This window comes from Cucumis sativus, chromosome 4 (assembly GCF_000004075.3).
Source record: "Cucumis sativus cultivar 9930 chromosome 4, Cucumber_9930_V3, whole genome shotgun sequence".
Classification (NCBI taxonomy): domain Eukaryota; kingdom Viridiplantae; phylum Streptophyta; class Magnoliopsida; order Cucurbitales; family Cucurbitaceae; genus Cucumis; species Cucumis sativus.
The window spans coordinates 2,683,409-2,708,595 of record NC_026658.2 but is presented as its reverse complement, the minus strand read 5'-3'; the positions used below and the strand labels follow the sequence as shown (position 1 = coordinate 2,708,595).

General features: G+C 29.5%; 3 protein-coding genes across 7 annotated transcripts; 1 reads left to right on the top strand and 2 right to left on the bottom strand.

Moving 5' to 3' along the window:
- Window positions 1–675: 675 nt before the first annotated feature.
- On the bottom strand, window positions 676–7,105 carry LOC101203993 (NADPH-dependent diflavin oxidoreductase 1). Of its 5 annotated transcripts, XM_011654797.2 has the most exons (13): window positions 6,851–7,105; window positions 6,566–6,712; window positions 5,699–5,776; window positions 5,490–5,594; window positions 5,227–5,318; window positions 4,779–4,957; window positions 4,402–4,496; window positions 3,405–3,479; window positions 3,195–3,305; window positions 2,483–2,611; window positions 2,029–2,148; window positions 1,605–1,821; window positions 676–1,524 (listed from the first exon to the last, which is right to left on the bottom strand). In XM_011654797.2, the coding sequence occupies exons 2-13, from the start codon at window positions 6,701–6,703 to the stop codon at window positions 995–997; spliced, it is 1,869 nt and encodes a 622-aa protein (XP_011653099.1). In that variant the 5' UTR covers window positions 6,704–6,712; window positions 6,851–7,105; the 3' UTR covers window positions 676–994. The 5 variants fall into 5 exon arrangements, with proteins under 5 accessions (XP_011653099.1, XP_031740745.1, XP_031740746.1 ...); XM_031884885.1 differs by lacking the exons at window positions 5,227–5,318; window positions 5,490–5,594; window positions 5,699–5,776; window positions 6,566–6,712; window positions 6,851–7,105 and adding exons at window positions 4,571–4,690; window positions 4,958–5,021 and having other exon boundaries at window positions 4,779–4,878; XM_031884886.1 differs by lacking the exons at window positions 5,227–5,318; window positions 5,490–5,594; window positions 5,699–5,776; window positions 6,566–6,712; window positions 6,851–7,105 and adding exons at window positions 4,571–4,660; window positions 4,958–5,021 and having other exon boundaries at window positions 4,779–4,878.
- Window positions 7,106–8,161: 1,056 nt separating this feature from the next.
- On the top strand, window positions 8,162–11,591 carry LOC101204238 (ras-related protein RABD2a). Its single transcript, XM_004146851.3, has 8 exons — window positions 8,162–8,338; window positions 9,508–9,580; window positions 10,256–10,303; window positions 10,397–10,444; window positions 10,536–10,607; window positions 10,693–10,845; window positions 10,953–11,056; window positions 11,155–11,591. Exons 1-8 carry the CDS (start codon window positions 8,325–8,327, stop codon window positions 11,246–11,248), a joined length of 606 nt encoding a protein of 201 aa, XP_004146899.1. The 5' UTR covers window positions 8,162–8,324; the 3' UTR covers window positions 11,249–11,591.
- Window positions 11,592–13,841: 2,250 nt separating this feature from the next.
- On the bottom strand, window positions 13,842–18,050 carry LOC101213371 (probable transcription factor At5g61620). Its single transcript, XM_004146888.3, has 5 exons — window positions 17,457–18,050; window positions 16,587–16,798; window positions 16,406–16,495; window positions 15,630–15,746; window positions 13,842–14,374 (listed from the first exon to the last, which is right to left on the bottom strand). Exons 1-5 carry the CDS (start codon window positions 17,803–17,805, stop codon window positions 14,078–14,080), a joined length of 1,065 nt encoding a protein of 354 aa, XP_004146936.2. The 5' UTR covers window positions 17,806–18,050; the 3' UTR covers window positions 13,842–14,077.
- Between the last annotated feature and the right edge of the window lie 7,137 nt (window positions 18,051–25,187).

Here is a 25,187-nt window from a genome sequence, read left to right as displayed (position 1 = left end):
TTAAGAAAATTGTGTCACTGGTTAAGAAGAATGAAACTACAAATCTAAAGAAAGTTTGTAGGCCTCTCATACATTAATAGAGAAAGTCTATAGTTCCACACTAACCAGGCGAGGAGTGGGTTCCTCTCATACATTAATAGAGAAAGTCTATAGTTCCACACTAACCAGGCGAGGAGTGGGTTTGAACTTAGGTATAGAGAGGGTTGAGAAATAGTTTTGCCACTTAATTAACTTTTGAAATTAGTATAATTTTAGTTTTTATATATATATAATATAAAGAGCATAAACAAAACTATTTAGAATTACATTCTAATAGTGGTAAGCATATAATAAAGTTTCATTTGAAGATAATTTACTTTTTAAAGTTCTTAAACAAAACTATTTAGAATCACATTTCTCTTATTGTCGCCTATGAATATGTATAATTTTATCGATGTTAGAGTTCTTCCCGAAGCCAAATCAAGTACATATCAAATGGATATTTCTCAACTCAATTAATTGGTCCAAAACTCAAGGTTGTAACTTTTTCCTGTTTGAGCAAATGTTTTACCATATTTTTCATAAGTTTGGTGTAGTTTTTTTCAATGAGTTTGATATTAGCTTTCATTAGACCTTCTATTATCATGAAAAAGAGAGCATAAAGATCTCCTAAAGAAAACTAAAGCACTACACAACTTGCAAAAATCATTTTTTCTTGATAACATTATCCAATATATGTGAATTGGGATGAATCAACCTAAAAATTGTTCACAAACATTTCCTTTTTCTTTCAATAAAAGGATAGTCTATTATGCAAATAATAAACCAATAACCTAAAAAGTGCACTAATTATTCTTTTTTTTTTCTCTTTTTACTAAATATACAACATAAGAGTCTAAGTCGTTTAACCCAAATTGAAGAATGGGTATCTGATTACCCCTTTTCTTGTCAAGTTTCTTTCCTTCTCTTCCAAGTTGAATTATCTATCAGCTATCAAACAATTAGACAAGTGAGGTCAAGACCAGGCTTCGACGTGGTATTTACCTGCCTTCTCCAATGCCCTTAGCCATCTTACAGCGGATTCCCGTGGAAGCTGAGTTTCTTTCGATACAATTTCCTCAAACGTTGACCATACATCTGCGGGCATTTTTGTCGATGAGCCTGCAACATATACAGCAGCACCCTCCCTAAGTAAGTTCCATATCTTTTCACTCTGTTCTAGCATCTTGTGTTGCACGTAAACTTTCCGCTGTTGATCTCTGGAAAATGCAACGTAAAAGCCCCCACCCTTTTCCTCTGATAGTACTCCGTGATTTTTCGAATGTGATAACCAGAAATCTCGGTATAGGAAGTCATTATCCTCATTTCGACAACCAAAGAAGAACAAAACTGGAGCAGTTGCCATAGAGGTATTCTCTATGGACCTTTCCTCTACAAATCCTCTAAAGGGTGCACAACCTGTTCCAGGTCCAACAAGAATCAAGGGAAGAGATGGGGATGGAGCGGGAAGCGAACCCTTGTGGAACCACACCGGAACATGAACGGCTGTATTAAACACATCAAAATATATCAAGTAAATCAAATTTAGTGCTACAATAATGGATGTGAAGTTCTATTCCACGTACATTGTTCAGGATCAAGTCCAGCAAGCCAACTTGAGCAGAGGCCCGATCGTTTCCGTTTATACGGTGTCGTCCAAGATACCACATTTACAGTTAAGTGCACCTGATTTGGGTGAGCTAAAGCAGAAGAAGATATGGAGAATGATCTTGTTTTCAATGGAGGAACCAACTGCACCAACCAATCAAATGGCATTTTGACAGAAGGGAAATCTTCTAATACCTGTAGTACAAAGACATGCAAATGGGATAGTTTCACTTTCTAACTCTCAATTTGGAGTATTTTAAGCTACAGAAAAAGGGAAAGAAAATGCAGCACAAATATTTTGGGACTGCAATAGAAAAATGACTATCAAATTGATTTTCCTATCAAATCTTTTAAGTTATAACAATGATTGCAGCATGCGTTTATTTAAATATTTGAAATTACCTCAAGGACGCTTCTTCGTTCCTTTTGGTTATACTGATATAAATCGTCTCTTCCTTCAGGTGAGGCAAAATATTGAAGTCTTTCCTTTTCATGTGGAGCTGTTGCATAGTAACTCATAACCTGCAAGATTAAGTTTAAACAGGAATTAAAAGGAGAAAACACACACACAAGTGCAAATAACATAATTAACTTGAATGCAGATCTTGGACATTATTATTTCCTTTATCAATCTTGAAATCGGTGGCCACATTTAGTCTCTTTACCGTTAACTCCTGTCTCTATATTTGGTATGTACAACCCATGTGTACAACAGGATTGTATTGAATGCATAATGCACGAGTAACAAAAATATCGTTCTTTTAACTCTCTTCTCCGTTAAACAATACTACAACAGTAGTCATCAATGAAAAAAAAAAGAGAGAAGGAAAAATAACAAAAGGCTCAAAGGACTTGCCTCAAAAAAATAGCGCCTAGGAGAAGCAGACGCAATATCCATTGTAAGTTCAATGAAAGTTTTCAATTTGACAGGGCCCATTTCAGCAGCTAGAATGGGATCCTGCTTGCGCCTATTTCTAGGAGAAACCTGAAATTAAAAAATGTTAATTGGTACGGAGAAGATTACAGCAACAGCTTCATATAAAAGATGAACTTTAAAAATTGTTGAACTTATTATTTTAGAAATAAAAGAACAAATAAATAAATCCTTCAAGACTTACTAAGACTAGGGAAGAAAATTCTGGAATAATCAACAAAAGAGCATTTTTTTATGAGAAACATTAAATCATAATTCATTGTGAATTATGGTATGAAGTTACAAGGAGCAATTAGTGCTGTGAGAGATTACATAATGCTATTTCCTTGGGATATAAAAAATGTATGATTATAATCACTAAAAAGTGGAGTGAATTTACACCAAGAAAAAAGAGATGTGTAGAAAAGGTGACTAAAAAATTATGTAAACTTTGTTGCACTATTTTCAAAATAACACGAGAGAACATAGAATTTCAATTTTGTTCATACTCAACTGAGAGTGATGAAATATAATTAATTAATATATTTGGCACATGTGCATCACACACAATGAAGAAAGAAGCCTTGAGAAGTATTTACTAAGATTTGAAATAAGATTAATCAAGAATTTACTAACTGATAAAACAAACTCTTACCGTGATAAATGATTCAGGGTCCAAATTGCAACGTTGTATGAAAGCATTTACTGCAGCAGAGCTCTGACTAGGAAGAACCTCAAGGACATCACCAACTTCATATTCTATTACCTAAAATTAGTTCAAAATGCAGTCATTGCGACATATTAAGAAAACAGAAAAAAAAGATAATAATAATGAGTAACAAAAATGTGGAAATTACCAACTTACCGAAGAAACAAATTCAAATTCAAAGTGGCGCACATCCTTTCCAGAGCCTACTTTACTCAGACGCTGATTTTTTATCTGCATGAAAAACAAATTGAGAATTTGGAATATGACAAGGAAATATTGCTAACAACTCTCATATAGAAATAAAATTTTCTGAGATAAAGTAAACATGAGATATAACATTCTTTGCAACAACAAGTGAATCATACGGCAAGTATTTAAAATGTACAAGTCATATTCTTTTAATGTCAAGTTATTCTGAGTGAATCAGTTCAACAATTCACCCCTAAGCCCTTTGTGAAGTAACCGATCTAGGTATAGTATTTTAGTTTCACATGCTGTTAATTCTTGTTATTCAATTAGTTCAGAGCTTATCAACAAGAGTCTATTAGTCAATTAGTTCTCAGGGAGCTTGTCTGTTATAAGGTCCCCCAGCCCTGGGGTTCAAAGCACAACACTTCCACTTGAATGTCAGTATCTAATCTGTTGAGGAACGTCATCTCTAGTACTTCTTCTGTCAAATGGGAGCATTTGAACTGCCTGTGCCTCATTTCTTGCTAATGAGACAATGCGTGCAAAAAAACACCACCTGATGATCAGAATCAATCTAGCATTCTTTCCTTCAAGCGAGTTGAGACACCAAACATGAGCATCCATCCTCCCAAGCCTAAGGTCAAACTCGCCAATCAAAGTCATGAGAGAGACAACCTCTATCATTTTCCTATCACTTAGTGACGGCCGACAAACAAAAGCCAAACAAAAAAAGAAATTGAGCTCCCTAACCAAGCAAGACAATCAGAAATAAAACAATGCTTAAGAGAAGACAAATACTATTGACAAAGAAACGCATAACAGGGGGAAAGGGGTCTATCAAAGTTTCCATCCCATGATTGGCCCCAATCGCACTTGTATCACGACCATATACAACAAAATCTATGTATATTGAGTGATGTCAGAATTTGAAGTGAAACACTATGCTCAATTAAAGGTTTAATACCATTTTCAGAAAGCAATCAGGTTTTTTCTTGCCATGAGAAAATTTTCCGGGGGACATCAAGCGAGCTCTCTCAATTATCTCCATGTACTTCAAATCTGAGAGACACAAGGAATGTCTGTAATGTCAATTGGTCAATAAATTGAGTGACTCAAAACAAAGGTTAAAATACCATTTTGGTCTCTATACTTTGGATTCAATTCCACTAAAGCCAACATTTGAAATCTCCATTTAGAGGACCAGTAGAAAAAACACCTTCATCCTTTGTCATTCCATTGAATTGCATTTATTTCTTTTGGTAAAAAATCAAGCTTTTCATGAGAAAAATGACTGTTATTCCATTCCATTCTCAATTGAGACTATTCAAGAAACTAGCAAACCTGAGGTTAATTGTGAATCCAACTTCCCCACATTGTAATATGCAACTTGAACGCTTGGTTGATCAATTATTGTGTCAATAGAAAACACAAAATCAGTGCCCTTCAAAAAAAACATTGGATTAATATCATTCAAGGAGCTCCACAATGATAACATCCAAGGATCTAGAGCAGCTTCATACCTGTCATAGAGCATTGATCTTTCAGTTCACTTAACCTCCTATCTTTGAAAAACGCTAGCTTAGGAAGACATAAAAGACATTCAAGTAATTATAGTTGTAAATGATGTCACCAAAAAATCAAACCAATTTCAAATGGAACTTAAAATTGCTTTGAGAATCGTGACTGGATTTTCTTAAAGGGAAGGTCGATCATGAAACAGAAAGAAACAGAAATAGCTTTTCTAAGGAGTAAGAATCATTCAACTAGATTAGTATTAAAGGAAGCCTACCCAGAATGGTGTTGATCATCACCTAAGCCTCTTCCGAGAATAGCTGCTGCTCCCAAATCAGAAAGTCTTTTGTCAAGCTTTTTTGCAACAAACTGTAGCATACAATAGCAGGTCCTTAGCATGTAATACCTCAAACTCATGATGCAATCAACTTCTAATAATCAATTCCTTGCCTACTACGTCTGAGATGCATGAGTGAAATAAACTTCCTAGTGTAGAAAAAATGTGAAAGTACTTCCAAAGCAAAGCGAAAGAAATATTACATTATACTTTTGATAACTGGAATCACCTAGACCAAATACAGCATAAGGTACTCCTTTAAGCCAATACTGATCTAAACTTCTTTGTAGAAGGAACTTCCAAAAGACCTGATAGAGGAAAAAAAGAAGAAAAAAAAAAGACAGAAAAGAAAAGGTATCACAAAATAATAGAAAGAATGTCTTCTGTACCCAAAAAATAAAAACTTACTAACCCTCATGGAATCTGGTGTTTCACCCTGGCCTGTGGTAGAGACGACAAAAATAATACCATCTTCATGAGGTAAATGACTCTGAGATGTTAAATACAAAAAAATGAGTGCAGATTACTTTTACACATCAAGATGGTAAAAAGAAAATTACAAGACCAGGCAAAGTATTGCCTTGAACAAAGGTATACAATCGATTTGATGCATGAGCTGATATCAAAACACAAGACAATTCCTAGTATAGTGAAAGAGGGATTAATGTCTTAAAGGAATTAAACCAGAATGTGGAAGAAAGAGTAGACACGGTATCTAGAAGAAAACTAAGTATCCCTACAAGTTGAAACTAATTTGACATCAATCCCTTAACATTCACTCCCGATAAGTGTTTTAACTGGCTGTCCAAAAGATGGGGGACTTCGGCTCTTTTGGGCTTCCTGAGGCTAATTAAGTGCATTTTCAGGAGAGAAAAAAAAACTTATTATTCCCAAATTTCATTTAATTTTCATTTCGAACTCAATATATTGAGAATAAAGGACTTCGAGTCCTTAATTCTAGCAAGAATTATTCTGAAAATCCTATTCAACTTATTTATTCCAATGCTCCTTCCAATTTCTGTTTTGAATGTTCTTATATTTTGTGACGGTGCCTATGTGAGAAAATATATAACAAAGAAAGTTGTATGAAGAAGGATATAATGATACACAAAATTACACGAAAATGATTTCAATTTTTGTAAACAAATAAAGCTTTGAGGAGATAATACCTTCTTACCACACTTGAACAACAAATGCACATGTAATTGGCTATGATTTCATGATTCTAATATCTTGTAAGAGACAAAACAAATGGGATAATAGAAAAATAAAAACTTACAGCATCGTATTCATCAACTGAAAGAAGCCTCACAACACAACCTCGATGCTCAGCTTCTCGGCCTAGCCTCTCCGCAGCATCTTGTGCATTGCCAGTCTGAGTTGCATACAGTATCAATAACTCAGGTTGGTCTTTCATTTCTTTAACCTGAAAACAAATTCAAACAATTTCTTTATATAAAAAAAAGCACAAATAATCAAGAAATTCAAACAAAACACAACAATCTTCAAGCTGGATTCTAACTTCTTGTAGGTTTGAGAACACATAGTCTTTTAATCTTCTTACCTCGTAAAGAATCCTAGTCTTCACCGTGACGGTGACCACGGAGAAATAAAGAAAGTTCCTGCGGAGGCGTGCAGGCAACCGGCAATGGCAGAGTTGTCCGGTGACGTAGTGCGGGAGGAGAAGGAAGCCGGTGGTATGGTCAGGGCGGTGATTGCGTCTATAGATGCGAGAAAAATCAACGTTGTTTACTAGAAATAAAAATAAAAATAAAAAAATATTAAGAAAATAATGGTAAATTAACAAAAAAAAAATTATTGAAAATATTGATATCACAATTTCAAAAAAATATATACAATTTTGTTATATTTAAAAAAAAACAATGAATTACTAAATAGCTTAGGGCTTTTCTTAAATTCTAAATCTTCAAAATTTTCCAAATATATTTTATCAAATAATAATTGAGATAAACTAATTATGAATCAAAATTTTCAGATAAAACTACAATGTTATTTACATATAACAAACAAATGAATGAAAAGGTAGAAGTAAAGACATTAAATTGGGTTTATTCAAACTTCAAGATGTGATTCATATCTCGTCCACGAGCCTCTTCACTTGCCTTTTCTTAAAGTCTATTTGTCCACTCATCTTCCATTACCAAAAATAAACTAAAAAATAAAACTTCAAAATATGGTAAAATTACAAATTTGATATTTACTATTTTAGTGTATATACATTGGACGGTCAAGTTTTAATATCGTAAATAATAACACGTTTTTGAAAATATTAAATTGTCATTTTTGTCGTTTTTGTTGTTTTTAGAATTGAAAGATATATATTAATGTATTTTTAAACTTACTGTTAAAACATAAATTTTGAAGTTTAAATTTAAATTGGAACGAAAAAGAAAAAGAATAATGTTTTTTGTTTTTACTAAATTATTTATTTTTCAAAATAATTTGAATTTGTTATTAGAGATTAAATTTAAGATTTATAAAAATAGGAAAATTATAATTAATCAATTACATAAACTAAAATGGAAAATAGTTATAAATAAAAAAGTTAGTGAAAATATTTACAAATATTTATGAGTAGTTATTAAAAATTATTAGTGATAATGAATAGTTTATTATATTTGTAAATATTTCTGGGTGAAATTAAAATCGAACAAACTAGAAAAAAAACAATAATATTGTATAAATGATGACGTGGTTATTGTAATTAATATCATAATCATAATTTGGAGTTTGCATTTAATAATTTATTATCGAATATTCGAAATTCGAGAACAAATATGCAATTTCAATAAATTGAGTGGTGAAAAACGTGATTTTATAAAATTTCCCTCCTTCAGTTTTACGATCTTTTATTTCATCTTCCCATTCTCTCTTTATTTCACTTCTTTACTCTCTTCCTCCTTCCTCTCTCTCTCTCGTTCTTCCCCTGTGGATCGTCGGCCGGTCTGAATTTCCTTGACCGGTTCAACTCCGGTTGAGCTCTTCCCCTATTCTAGATCAGCATTTCGCCACCAATCATGAATCCTGAGTAGTAAGTCGCTTTATTGATCGAATCGTTTTCAACCAATGCCCGTTCCTGATAATCTTCTTTTTCCTTTTCCTTGTTTAATTTTTTTTGTTGGTTTCATTTTTTCTTTTTCATTTGTTCGATTGATGTTTGGTCGTTATTGTTGTGATGAACCATTACCCAATTTAAGGATTATTTGGATCTGTAATTCTCATGTATAGATATATTTTAATTGTTGTTGAGGTTGATGAATCTGATTGGTTTTGGATTGATTGGCAATTCTAATTCAAAGTCCTTGTTCAGTTTAAGACGAATTGTACTTCGATTCGTAGCGAAGGAAGAAGGGGCGATTTCGCGGTCCTTGTAGTTTTTCTTAAATTACTTAATGGTTTGTTGGTTTTTCAACCAGTTTGTCTCCCTAAATTTGTTGGAATTGAGATGATCTATGTAAAATTTTCCCCCTACATGGATTGGGCATTCTTTTTTTCTTTTTTTTTTCATTGTTGTGTCTATTGATATGGATTTTTTGTTCTCTCGGATTCGAGGGCATTGGGCATTGTATTTTGAAATAATAAAAGAATTTTTTTAAAAAAGTTATGGTTTCCCAATGATATGATTAACTTTGTCAGACCTATTGTTTTTTACAACTGAGTGCCTTAACAATTTTAATTATGAATGTTGTTTGTCGAGTTTGGACCACTGCTTGCTTTGACATTTAGTTCTTCAAGTTGATGGTTTATAAAATTAGGGCAGTACAATGTTTTGTTTAAATACTCACATGCAATTCTGCAACTGTGTGTGTATGAATATTGATTTCTTTAATTTTATTGGCTGTCTAAGAATGTGCAAAATAGTTGCCCGGATAAATTTACTTTGCAGACTGTGGATGTTTATGAGTATTTTTTTTATTGCTGTTGTTGATCTAACATCCCTTCGTGTGAAGTAATTGACTTCTTAGGCCTCCTTTGATGAGCATTTGGTTTTTGAACACTACTATATTTAGTTTTTAAAACTCAGGTTTTAAAAATGTTTATAAAATTAATAACAAAACAAAGAAACCTATAGATAGACATACTGTTTACAAGTTAAAATTTTAAAAAACAAAAAATGCAGATGCTTATCAAATGGGCCTCAACATTCAGGATTTTTTCTTCTTTTATTTAATAATCTTTCGATCTGGTTTTCTCTGGTAGTGACTATTTGTTCAAACTCTTGCTTATTGGAGACTCTGGAGTCGGGAAATCATGTCTTCTGTTGAGATTTGCTGTAAGTTTCATAACTGTTCCATTTTCAGTTCTACATTTACAATTCTTAGGTTATATGCTTTCTTTCACTTTCATTGATCTCAAAGGTGATCAATAAAGTTGTCTTTGTGCAAATAACCTTCACTGCTTTTCATAGAAAAATAAATAAGTAACCTTCATTGTTTTCTTTCTCTAAACTCGATGGAATTGGAGCAGGGAAGTGACAACGTGAGGCAGAAAATATTTCAACTTATTTTACCACTTTTTCCATTCATTATAATGCACTTAATCTCCTCTAAATTCTACTTTCCACTACCTCTAGATTCTTACATTGGGAATTATTGAATGTAGACACGTGATGTTTGGCTTGTTATCTATCAATTTAAAACCTGTACCTTCAAAGCAATCCGAAGCAAATGAAATGTATGTCTGAATTGGAATGTTTCAAAAGTTCTTTTCAAACGGAGGATGGAGAGTTAGGAATCACTGTTGACAATTTCACATTTGTAGTATCAGCGGCATGGCATGCGATCTATTTTTTTCAGTATCTAATATTTATTTCTCATTCACTGTCGTGATACTGAAGAAGTTGCTGTCTTAATCTTCCATTTTGCCAAAAATTATGAAAGTTGGTTTTTCTTGAATTTTCATCATTAATAAACTGAACTAATTAGTTGATTTTGTATCTTATATACAGGATGACTCATACCTGGATAGTTACATTAGTACCATTGGAGTTGATTTTGTAAGCTTTTCTTAGTGATCCTAGAACTTCAACCCGGTTCTATTTTTTCTGATGTACATGTGCACTGATCACTTAAAGATTTTGATGTTCTAGAAAATACGCACTGTGGAACAGGATGGAAAGACCATTAAACTTCAAATTGTGAGAAACTCTCTTTCTCTATGAATATGCTTTCTTATTGATAAAGCTAACAGATCTGTAAGTTTTCTTATCTGATTATTGGAGTATTCAGTGGGATACTGCAGGACAGGAGCGTTTTAGAACCATCACTAGTAGCTACTACCGTGGGGCACATGGCATAATCGTAAGCTTGATGTACTCTTAACTTTCAGTGTAGCAAATTTTCTCTAGTCACAAAACTCTGAGTTTGTTTCTCTTGCTGGTTCAAGATTGTTTATGATGTCACGGACCAGGAGAGTTTTGAAAATGTCAAGCAATGGTTAAATGAAATTGACCGTTATGCAAGTGAAAATGTAAACAAGCTTCTAGTTGGCAATAAGTGTGACCTCCCTAATAGAGCAGTGTCCTACGAATCAGCAAAGGTAAAAGTTATATAGTCTGCCATTGTTCATTTGTTGACAGAATTGGTGCTGAAAGCCTCGGAGGTATGAGAAGCTGAGTGAAATTTCTTTTGACATTTTTTCCGTAGGCTTTTGCTGATGAGGTCGGGATTCCATTTATGGAGACAAGTGCAAAAGATGCTACCAATGTAGAGCAGGCATTTATGGCCATGACTGCTGACATTAAAAATAGGTATATCTTCCCCCATCTTTGTGCTAGTATGCAAAAATGCTTGTAATGTCGATGACAGATATTTCCCTAATTACCAATTTTCTTGCCTGTGTTCACAGGATGGCAAGTCAGCCTGCAAACAACGCGAGGCCACCAACAGTGCAGCTACAGGGACAACCCGTTAACCAGAAGGGTGGATGCTGCTCCTCTTAGTTGGTTCTTTCTTATATTCTGTATGCATTATGCGCAAATATCAAAGTGCATTTGAATCTCTTTCTCTATAAAGTATATCTGATATCCCATTCATTTCAATTAGACCTTGAACTATAACTCTACACCTTTCTGTATTACTAAAGCAGTAGTGTTCCTTTTTCTTTCTTTTTTTCCAATACTTGTTTTGAGTTTATGTGTAGGGAACTTTCAAAAGGTATAGTTCAAAGTCATCTCTCAGGTTATTTGCCTGGTTAATATTTGTATTGGAAATTCTTGGATCCATTCTGTTTCTGATCTTAGACGGCGAATAGTAGAGCGTAAGAATGCTCATATTTTGCGTGTTTTTTTTGGTGTTCATGGGTCATTTTTTAGTTCAATGGCTTTGAAGGTATATGGACGTCCTGTTAAATTGAGCATAGTTGTTGTAAAACGAAAACTTGTGTGGTTTAGTATTTTAATAGAGGTCTTAATGAATGTGCACGATCGAGGGGGTTGGACTTATGAGTAGTTTGGAAACACTGACTGAGACTTAGCCATTTGTGATCCGTGAGCTAAGAGGTTGTTTGTGTGTTTAGAGTGAAAAAGGCTTAGAGGATGAAGAACATAACTACGATAAATTCTAAAATGCTCTCTATATGATTGTTTGGGTTAAACATGGCCTTGTAGCTTAAGTTTTCTTTGATAAATCCTAAAATCCTAATGTCGAACTATATTTGCTAAAACATAACATTGTAGTTCTAAGAAAAAAGTTTAAATGAGAAATTAAGGTTTTTTTTAGCCACATGCTTTGCAAAGTTAGTGCATGACAAATAGATGTGTTAGTGCATAATGAAATATACGTTAAGGCTTCAAGATCAAACTATGATTTAATTGGAATTTAAACTCGAAGCTTTTGTACCATGTTATAACTGGACCCCACTAGTGTTGACCCGTGTATTCTTCATACTTACAATTTTGAAGAGTGAAGAATTTGAGAGATGGAATTAGAGGTTGGACTTGGGTTGAGACGTGAGAGAATAATTTTTTGTGAGTTTTTTTTTAACTTTTGAAACAATAAACTAAAAGTTGCCAAAAGTTTTTTTTTTTTCATTTAAAAAAGTAGTCTTTAAATAGATTAATTAGGTGTAACTATTACTATTGCATGTCTAAACTCATCGGACTCTAACTTCATAGTCTATGCATCTTAAACTTCCATTTAGCTCACTTATGAGTTAGTGGAATTAACAATGTACTTTCTCTAGTGAGCTTTATGTCATCATCATGAACCTCAACATGGCCTACTAACTATAGTTAAAACATAAAATGCTTATTTACCATTCAAGTTCAAGTCTAACATTGACTCTTCAATTTATAAGTCAACATTACTTTTTACCATTTTGTCTATTTCGACTAATTCTAACCTTCTGAGCATGAATCTACATTCATTTTCTCGAAGTTCAAATTACATTTAAATCTATTGTCGATCAAAGTTTGGTTTCAAAGTCAACAGTCAACTATTTGACTTTTTACATCTTTGACTATTTTAAACATTTTCTAGATTTTGAATATAAATTTGCACTCATATTTTTTATATTCAAATCATATTCAAATATAAAGTTCTTTTTCTAAAGTGATACTTGATTTCTCTCTTCTTGCCTAATTCAGACTATTCAAACTAATTCAACATACTGTTCTAAGTTAATTTCACACGAGCTAGCAAAATGACCTAAGAGACCTATAGATCATAGGTTTCAACAATCAAAGATTAACGAGTTAAACCAAGTCAATTAACAATTTGATTTTAATTTCTCAATAACAACTTTACTGAATAGAGTGTAATTTTAAACTACAAAAGTATAAGTTTTATGACAAAAATTTTAACAGAGAACCATTTTAAATGGTAAAATTGTTGAAAATATTTTTAAGTATCACAAAATATCAGTCTACTGATAATAGACACTTATATACATTTAAATAACAATAGCCTATCAATATTTATCACCGATAGACAGTGATATTGTGTCATATTTATGAATATTATTATTCAATTTGTTATAACATTCCAATCTTTGGCTTGTTAATCACGTATTTAAAAAAAAAAAAAAATCACCAAGCCAAATCTTTTTACTTCACATTAGATTAAAGAAAATACAGCATGAGGTTTCTCCAATGTGTAGCTTCAAATTTTCAATTCAATATAGATATTAACGTTCATGCTATCTCTTTCATTATATATAGAAACAAAATAATTTGTTTTTAAAAACAACCAACTATCTCGTGGAAACTTTTACTTCTTAGTTGCACCCAAGTTTTTTTCCACTAAAAAAATGTCATGCTCGAGTAACAGGTGCGATTGAGTAACTATTCTCGTAAAATTCAAACAAAACTTAAAATTAGGTTAAATTGTAATTTTGATATCTATAATTTGAAGAAAGTTAGAATTTAATATCTATGATTTTTAGTTAGAATCTAGTAATAGTCCCTATAGTTTTGTAAAGTCCTCTCTCTCAAAATGATTATTTTTTTAATTTTCTAAGATCACACTTAGAAACTAATTTTTTACGAATTTTCTTAACATACCAATGTCGCAAACTAGTTGAGAAACTCGTTGATGTCGATAAAAAGATCACCAAGCAAAGATCCATTGTATATAGGTCTATTGAAAGATTGTTATTCATGAAGAAAATTTCATTACCCTTTTACATAGAGGTAAAAAGGATATGAGAAAAAGGGCAAATTTAAAACTTCTTCTAAATTAATTAACCTTCTTAGAAAACAAAATATGACCATACCACAACTCTCTCTTTTTTTTTTTCTTTTTTAAATAAGATTTTGTTTTTATTTTATTGCTCATATAACTCTAATGGCACCAGGAGTTTGAGAAGACAGATTGTTGGGCTGTGGAGATTGAGGGAGGCCAATTTTGAGCTCTAGGGCATCAGCGGATTGATCAAAAGTAGAGGCAGCAGCAGCCATGGCTAGGGCAGAAGCACCTGGCTGCATTAATAAAGTTCTTGTTGGTGAAGATCTTGGGGAATGAGGAATCCCAGATGGATGTGCAGCCATTGCTGCATTTGGACTTACTCTTGATCTTCCAATGTTCACCAATGGAATATTGTTATTGTTATTGTTGGGGGAAACTCCCACCTATACTCAGTGTAAAAAAATACATTGTATTAATATCACAAAACGGGTAATTACATCTACAACAATTACTATATACGTCTTAAGTGTATTAACAAATATAGCATAAGTGCAAAAAATTTACAAATGGTAACAATATTTAGATTAAACTTCTGAAATTTATGGACGATAAATTATGTTTATAAGAGGAGTTTATCAACGATAGGAAGCTATGTTATTCAAAAAATATTTGTATAAATGTGATTTTTAGCCCTATAACGTGTTTCTTCTGATTACTCGTCATAAAGCTTGTTTACTTATAAATCAAATTTTGGGAGTGTAGCTCAATAAATGATCATTTGATCAAAAGTTAATTGATGATTCAATCTCAACCGTGGTATAGAATTTCATTGACACATGAAGTATATTACTATAGAACTATTGATTCAATATTGACATGATGAGTGGACATACGTTTTTATATCGGACGTCAAAAATATCACAAAATATTAAATGTAAGCAATAAACATGTCATTAATTTTAGTTTTAAAATCATGAAATATTTATTTAATCATTTTTCTGATAATATCTCCGTTTGATCATCATAGCCAAAAGGTTGAAAAAGATATAATTTGTTTAGAAATATCGGTTGACATCTATATATTAAATCTAGATCCTCATCCCACAATCGTACTAATTTATTGAAATGTTTTACGATTTAAATTATGTGTTGCATGGTTCACTTTTCCTTTCATCTAAATAAGGTTAATTCCACCAATATCCAAAGTCGAGAGACACAATGATAAGTTATCAGCATCCTGTTTGATAATGATTTTATTTTATTTTAAATTTTATACTTGTTTCAATCTAATTAATTGTTGAATTATATGAATTTTCATATATGTTCTAGAAACACTTCGAATTTCTAAATCATCACGTTTTAAAAGCATAAACAAAAGATATAGAAACATGATAGTTGGAGGATCAAAATTAGTATATTTATATGAATTTTATTTTCAAACCCTAAAACTAAGGACCAAATAGCTATCACATAAAAGAGTTCAAAAAACCAAAGCTTAAATTATTATTATGTTTTTATCGTTGGTTCGAGTTCAATATTATAACTTTGTTCTTTTATCCTTTATATTAATCATACGACTGCGAGAAATTGTGATAAACAATATTAGTTTATCCAACAAATTAAAAAAAAAAAGATCTAAAGAAGCCACAAAATTTAAAATTTAAATTAGAGGTTTAAAAAGAGAGAGTTGTTAATTACCACAAAAGGAATTGATGATGGTGAAGATGATCCATTAGTTTGTTGAGGAATGAAATGAGGAGTATCCAAACAAAGATGAGGGAATCGATTTATAAGTTGTGTTCCTAAATTATTCACCTACAACAAAACCAACATAATATTATTCTTTTCGAAAATAAAAATTAAAGTTTCATCGAATAAGACTATTTGATTTTAAAAAACCATGTTCGTCTTTGTTAGATGCCACGATTTTATTTCATAAAAAGTAATTATAATGGATAGAAATTTTAGAAATATGATTTAGCATTTTTTTTTCCTTTTAGTTATATATAATAATATACTTAGAATTATATATTTTATATAATTATGAATATATGTTTGGTTGCATAATTAGTATTTAAATTATAATTTAAATAATTGTTTTAAATATTATTTTTTATAATACTTATTTACCAAGTATTAGGTTGAATATAAATGATTATTTGACTAGAATTTGTATAATTAGTATTTTGTAATATCATATAAAATAAGTATTTTAATTTAATTAAAATTTTGAGTTTATCCCTAAAATACTATAAAATTTCAAATATAATTTTTCACTTTAAAATTTCAAATTCAATGCCGAAATTACACTAAAAGAATATTAGTATATTATTTTTAAAAAATTATAGATTGCATAAAATCTAAGAATAGACCCAAACACATAATTAGTTGGACTAAACAAATATGAAATTAAAAAAAAAATAGACCTTAAAAAAAAAGAATCAATTAGTTATCAAACACATTCTAAATTTTACCTGTGATTGATTGTCTGGACTATTGTTCTTGGGTAGCAAAATTTGAGAAGGAAGTTCACCAGAAGCCGGACAATCTCGAGAAAAATTATTCTGTGTTTAAAAAAAAATTGACACAAAATTTAAAGGTTGGTTCGAGTAGAGAAGTATTATTCTACAAATGGAAATAAATTAAAAATTTTACTTTGATTTCAGGTATGTCAAAAAGACTGGCTCTGCGTTTCTTCTTATCATTTGCATTCATCTTCCTCAAAAAGTACTTTTGGGCATGACTTGCTACTTGAGTTGGTGTTCTTGTTGTCACAAAATTCTTTGAAATTCCTCTCCAATCCCCTTTTCCTAACTTCTTCAAACCTATCAAAAATGTTCTATGCTCTTCCTCACTCCATGGCTTTCCTGCATAGATAATATTTATGCGACTAACATGGTTAAACATCCTTGGCTTTTAATAATTGAGTGCATGCTATTGATGGGTTTCTTAAATTGTTTTAAATTTTAAATTTAACATACATTAGATGTTTAAATTTGATTTTAAAAATAAATAAATGATTTCGACCATTTTAGAGTTACTTTCTAACATGCCAACCTTTTAACTTAGTAACTAAGATATCTCTATTAATTCATTAAAGTCCTTCACTTAATTTTTAATCTAACAATTGTGAATCGGATGATTTTTTTTTTGAGATGAGAGTATGATCAATGCTTTAGCAACTGAGTTGTCATGCATGCATGTTGCACGAGGACTTGATTTTTAATCCAACGGTTGCAGATTGGATTAAAGATATACAAACTTATTTTGAAAAGAGATTAGAGTACTTTAGCAATTAAGTTGTGCATGATTTTCTTGAAACAAAGTTACCAATGGAACGCAATCGAGTTAATCATTGATTATAGAAGGAAAAAAGAAAAACAAATATACATTGCATTAACAATTCATTGAAAATAAGATAAATTTTCTAACTATAAATTGGTAAAACACAATAATCGATAATTAATGATTAATGCATCTCTACGGAAAAAATAAATTAAAAAGAACATTGGGTTTAATACGAACCTTTCTTCCTCTCATGAGCGGCTTTGCGTCTCTTATTATGAATAAGGCCATCGGAGAGATACCCAGCGTCATCGGTGGAGGCGGCGGCGGCGGTATTATCACCGGTGACGTTATTGACGGTGGTGGTGTTATTAAGATCAAGAACATTATTGCATGAGTGAAGATTCAAATTCCCCATACTCAAACTCTTCCTCATAGATTCATCTCTATTTTCCATTAAATTAACTCCAAATAACTTCACACAATAATAATAATTATTACTATTCCCTTTCGAAAAATTACCACATGTTCGCGAATTATGTCCGTTGAATCCGCAATGCGAACATTTTCTCGGCGATTCCCTCACCATTGTTTTTTTTTCCCGAGAAACAAACAAACAAAACAAAACAAAAATTAAAACCCTAAAAGAACTGGAATTAACTTCTTTTTTTACCTTTCTCGATCAAAAATTTCAGAGAAAGAGAAAGAGAATTTGAATCGGAGGCAATTTGTTCATCGATTGATTAACCAAACCGCAACTCTCCCTCTTTCTCTTCTCTCTATCTATAATCTATTTTTTTTTTCTATTTCTTTCTTTTTTTCTTCCCTCTCTAATTATTCTTTTGTTTGTGAAATGAGTTTTGTTTGCCTTTGCGTATAAATAGGCTCTCGGTTTCCATTTACTGCAATACCACGTGGTGATATTACCATTTCCTCCAATTTTCCCTGTATTGAATTACCATTTTGCCCTTCCTAAAATATATTCTTCCAACGTCGGTGACTTTTCGTCCTTCTTTCCCCCAATTGGAATCTTACACGTGTCTGCAGCTTTTCGGTACTTGACGTTCAGTGGAATTGGGAACGAAATTTGCAAGAATAACCCTTAGATTATGGTTTTTGTGATTCTACCTCAAAACTTATATCCTAATTAACTCCCAGACTTCATATAAATTTAAGTGTTTTTTAAATAATTAAAATTTATTTTGTTATTCAAAACCAATTTTGATAACCAGAAAATTGCATTTTTTTGTTTTATAATAAGTGATATTTTTTTAAAATAATAGTGAGATTCTAATTTCTATCGATAATAGTTACTAATAGAGTCGACTATCAAAATCTATTTTGATATAATCTAAAAATTTTGCTATTTGTTATATTTTATTATTATTATTTTTTTTTTTTTTTGACTTTGTTGAATTTTCTTGGAAAATAACCGATGGAAAATTGATTTTTTTTAAGAGTAAAATGGAAAAAAAATGGTCAAAGTTCAACTTTCCATATTTGAAAGGTGATATTTACGTCAAATATGTGTGAATCCATTAATTTTTTCCAAAATTTTCTCTGATTTTTTAGTTTAATTTTATTCTCTCTATCCTCTATTTGGATATTGTTAATCCTATCCTCGAAAACACCTCATTTTCAAATAAAATGTTGTTTAGTACATGAGTTTTATCCACTTTTAGTTTCTGTTTTCTTTTTTTAAAATTTAAGTGAGTTGGAAACTCGAACATTTTATATCTTCGTTGATAAAATATATTTTAACATTATTGAATCAGTTTGTATTACTTATAAATGTTGATAGAAGTCTATTGATATTTATCGTTGGTTAAGTTTGAAAATGTGTTATATTTTGTAAATATTTTAAACAAATTTGTTATTTAGTGGGATTTTTTTATTTGTAAAAATAACTTAGATTCATAAACAATATAAAATTATAAATTTATTTTTTAAGTGTTTTTTATAAATTATTTTATTATGAAATTTCTATTTAAAAGATTAATTTTCACATTCATTCATAGCTTTCCTTATGAGAGTTTTATAATAAGAGTTGTAGTTTCCTGTTGGAATTCTTTTTTTTTTTCAAAATATAAATAGATAATGGGAATTTTTTTAAAAAAAAATAGATTTTACGAAACATTTACAACTTATAGCAAATTATATTATTGATAGTCATTAATATGCGATAGTGATAGAAGATTATAAACGATAAAATCTAAAATTTTGTTATACCTTATAAATATTTTAATTTATTATGTTATCTTAAAAAATGACCTATACATAACTATACCATTTTCTAAGCATTCATGTTCTGATACAAGAAATCAAAATAAAAACACAAATTATAACATTAATTGTTTTTTTATAAATAATATTATATATTAAATTTAACCATTTCAATTTATAAAACATAAAAGTTAATTTAGACTTTTAAGCAAAATAGATAATTAAAATTTTAACCTACGCTCAAAATGGATCGTTTTCATTTTCTTCTATTTATGTAAATTTATCGATATTTTTATTTATTTATGTAAATTCCCAACGTGGTATTTAATTTTGTTGAAAAGAAAAGAAAAACTATTTTTTTACATAAATAATAGTTATTCATTAATCTCAATTTTAATAACAAGATCAAATATGGAAAATGGAACTAAAATATTTCAAATCATAGTTGTAGTCTTGCTTTTAATTTTACTCAAAATAATTATCATTGAGAGAATGCTTTCTTCGCTGATTAAGAAATAAATTAATACCAAATTAAATAAAACTAATTTTGATTAAATAAAAACTAATTTTCATCAAGTTGGATTTTTTTTTGCCATTTCATGTTGGTGTGTATTTATGTATAATAACAAAAACACAATCATGTTTTTTTAAAATTATAATTATTACAATTACAAGTGTGAGAATAACGTTTTTTACACCTCATCAAACCAAAACATTTTTTTAGCAAATTTTTTTATTTTTTATTTTCCAAATGAACAATTTATTGTATTTTTTACAAGTTTAGAAGGAAGAAAATTAATGACTTTCATTTCATGAAAATGTGCTAGTTAGGTCATGTTCAAAATCATACTAAAATATGTGGATTAACACTAGAACTAAACATTAAAAATATTTCTAAAAGAGGGAGAAAACCACACATATGACGTTTGCATGTATGTAAACGTGTTTGTATATATACAATCTGAGCCGTACTGGAAAACACAATAATCTCGCCTATACGAACAAAATTATGGTTGTAAAGTTAATGTTCATAAAAACATATTTGGTATTTACTGAATTAGCGAAATGTCTTTACAGCTAACATTGCCAAACTTACGTTTTAAATCTGGTTTTCGAACTTGACAATTATGGATAGCACGAAACTTTTACTCCTATTATTCGATAAAAGCGAGGGAAACAAATTGATTGTGTTGCCATATAAAAATGTACGGTTATGAATGACACTACACATGAACAATATTTAAAAAGTCGAGTTCATTTTATTTTTACTATCGCATATTTTACCAAATAAATTAAAATATAGTAAAATTTGACGTTTGTCATTGATAGACTTATGTTATATGAATTTTTGTTATATTTTATAAATATTTTTAACGGTTTTATCATTTACAATAACTGTGCGTTTGTTATAAGTGATGTAAAACATTTATTTAGCAACGAAATTTATTGTTTAATTTCTTACTCTTGCTATACCAAATTTAGACTTTATTTACTTTATATACACATAAGCTATATTCTACCAATTTGCATGGGTAGTTTAGTTGTTTATTCTAATTGTTCATAATTTTACAAAAATAATGTGGCGATGAAATTAAATGCATTGGTTTGGTTTAGTTGTCTATTCTAATTGTTTGTAGTTTGGTATAAATTACATATTGTAATATAATTAAATGTATTGCTTTTGCAACAGAATTTTAAAGCATTGACATCTCATTAATTTACTATTGTATTGGAATGAAAAATTAAATCAACACAAATGGAAGTTGGTTGACTAGATAATAGGAATGATCTAGTAAGCATTAGTTTGGGAGAAATTCAAACAAACGAAAAAAGTTATATAGAGTATAACCAAACCAAATAGACCGACAAAAATCAAATTAAACCAAATTACAGACTAGTAGTCCTTAACAGTGAAGGTTGGTTTGAACATTTAGTAAGTTGATCATAGTTGATCCGTTGACGATTTAGTTGGATACAAATATCATATATCAATGCATTCAAAATTACATTTAGAAAATTTGAACATGCATCTCTTTTGGTCAGAATGTCGTAAACACATGTGTTATCGAACCACACTTCCTCTATAGCACATTTGTAGGAAGTTTAAATTAAATGGTAAGTTTGTACCATAGGTTTTTAAAGATGTGATTAATAGGTTTCTAAGGGACGTTTCCAGTTTTTGTTTCTTATTTCTTGTTTTTTCTTTTGTTTGTAATAAAAAACGAGACTATGTTTGATAACTACTACTGTTTCTTGTTTTTTTTTTTTAATATTTGAAACTCAATGATAAAGTTATTTAATATCAAAAAACGATAAACAAAAAACAAATCCCAACATAAATGTGTAGGGTTGTCCAGAACAGTATCAAATTATGAGATTTACTTTGGAAAAATAGCAAAAATAAATTTAAATTATTATAATAGTAAAACATATAAATTAGAAAAAGAAATAAATGAAACAATCTCTCAAATGCCCCTATCCAATATAAAAAATACAATTATTTACCTAAACCCAAAATACAGTGTAATTGAAATAACACATTCTATATAAAAATTTTCCACAAAAACATAAAGATTATAAAATTTGTCATTAATGAAAAGCTTCACCTCATGCCTGCAAAATTTAAAATATATTTCAATGTCTAAAAGATGTCATTCATTTGAAACGAGTAATTGCAAAATTGAGACACATTCAATCAAATGGTTTGGCTCTACTCCTATCGAACAACCATAGTCGAAAGCTTCAAGTTGAAAAGGGGAGCATTGTTGATATTACAATAAAGATGAAATCATGAATTATACTATAGAATTGAAAACTTATATGCAAAATACGCATCGGTGAGTTCGTCCACTCAAATCGGTGAGTTCTTCATACATTCGAGATTCATTTGAGCTCTTCTCTCTTATTTGCAATAAAAAAAAATATATTTCACATTGTGTTCATCTCTTATTGGCTGCCTCTCTCAATCTCTTTCTTTTATTTTCTCTAATAAAACATAAAAAATAAGATTCAAATAATTTAAAAAAATGCCATAGAGGTATAATTAAATCCTAAAATTTAAATTCAAAATTTTATTAAAAATATGTATTAAAATTTAAATTCAAATTGTTATTAAAAATATAGGTTAAAATTTAAATTCAAATATTTGTTAAAAGTTATATATTAAGTGCTATTTAATAAATTGTTTAAAATATAATAAATTTGAAAATAGTTATTAGCATAAATCTAGCAACAAATAGCAAATTTAATTAACATTTACCAAGACTTTGTTTGCAAAATACACTTCTTTAATAAAAGAGACACAATAAATTAATTTTTTTTTAAATAAAAGCCAATCAAAATACGTGTACAATTTGAAATATAAATTAAAATGACTATGTAATATCTAATAATTTTTTTTAAAATAATTTAAAATATAAATCATTAGTGGTTTTCATTATTTTAGGAATTAGATTTCACAATATTTGAATTCACACCGCTACAAAATCTAACAAAGGAGAACAGATGAAATCTTTTAACAATTTTTGAAGGGAAAATATTTATTAAACATAAGTTTTATGAATTAAATAAATAGATATTAATTAATTTGATTTGAATATTAAAAATCCAAAAGTTTGTCATGAATTATAGATATATTTATGAGATATTGAGAAAATCTTGTCAATCTCGAAAATATCTTAAATTAGTTAATATTTTTCAAAAGTTTGCAATACAATATATAGTATATAATATTTGATCTAATTATTTGTATCATGTAAATACACATAAAACACGTATTATCCTACATAAATAGATATAACACACGTATTATACTTATTGATTACACATACATAACAATGATGATTAGAAATAAAATGTCACATACAAAATAAAACATGTAATTAAAATAAATATGAATATTAATGTAATTAAAAAACGCGATGTGAAAAATAATTATCCGATACAAGAGGCACAATAAATTGTTTTTATTAAAAATCAATCAAAATAAGTGTATAATCATAATCAGCACGATTGTAGTGATGATAAAACTTTGTTTTTAAATTATTATTAATCATGTGTACTATGTATTATTTGATAATTTTTTTAAATAACTTGAAATATAAATAATACGAAATGCTTAATTTATGTTTGTCATTAAAGATATGATGTAATATTTGAAATCAAAATATTATGAAATATAATGATTTGGGAATGGTTGAAATTCTCATAACCATTTTTTTTATTAACCATAGGTACGGTTTATCATCATATGAAAATAACGAAGTAGTGATTGTCATTGTTTTAGGGATTAGATTTCATAATATTTGAATTCAAAATACTATGAAATCTAACGAATGAGTAACAGTTGAAATTCTTTTAACAATTTTGTAGGAAAATTTTTTATTAAACATGAATTAAATAAATAAATGTTAATTAATTTGATTTAAATACTAAAAATTCAAAATTTTGTTATGAATTATAGGCATATATTTGGGGATATAGGGAAAATCTTGTTAATCCAAATTAGTTAATATTTTTCAATACTAATTGTAGTTTGCAAATATATTGTATTTATGATTGTGTGTTATTTGAAAAATACACTGTATCTGAAAACTCCTATTATCCTACTTAAAGAGTATAAACGGATAAAAGAAAATCCAAAAATTTTTGTAACTACTAGTTTTGCCAAAATTCTTAATATTTTTCAAACTTGCTATTTTTAAGTTTGTTATATTAAATTTTGCTATTTTCACAGTTATCTCTAAATGTATAACACATTGTTGAGCGAGAAATTTCTCATATTCAACTCAATGCAAACCTCTAATAAAAAACCGGGCCAAATAAGGGGGTTTGAGCCTGTCAAGAAAACGGGCTCAAACAAAACAGGCAATTGGGCTCAAGCCAAACAAGTAAATGAGCCCAAACCCAAGCCACCTTAAAGCCCATAAAATTTCTCAATAAGTACAGACATTTGCCACTCATCTAAGAAAAATATTTTGGTTGAAGGAATAATTGAAGCTATGAATAATTGAAGATTCAAACTTCTACAATCTCGATATCAACAACTTGAAACTACAACATTATGAATACCAAATACCAATAAGTTATAAGTTTTAACTTGTATTCGAAATAAAACATGAAATTAGTAAATACTAAAAACTGTATCCACAATATTTATCGATATACAAAGTTTAATTCCACGAATTACATTTATTCAAAATCTCATGTGAACACACATCTATGAAAATGTTTAACGGTTCTCATAAATATTAAAAGTGTATGAAATTTAATTGTTGTATGAGACAAAATAAATGTTTGTTTTTATTTAATTAAAAATTCAATTACAGTTTTGTGGTTGATTATACAAGTTCGTTCTAAAAAAATCAACGCTTAAATATACCGCTTTAGTGTCAACGCACACGAGAGAGAAAAAATGGACTTATTTTTAACATTAATAATAATAATAAAAATCATTTACATTTGGCAACGAAAAAAATCAATAAAGAACAAAAAACACACTTGACTTGATTATGTTATGAAAAGTTACCGTATCATGCAATTTTTTACAATCCTATTAAAAAAAACGAAGATATCTTTTTGAGTGCTAGTACAAACGAATGCGTTTCAGTATTTGAATTCATTAACCATCTACTTGCATTGTTCTGTATTCCTCCTATTATTCATTAGTCAAACTACATTCATTTATTGGTTGTTTAGAGTAAATCTAAATCATTGATTTTGTTATCTTCAACGTTACCTCACTTGTAG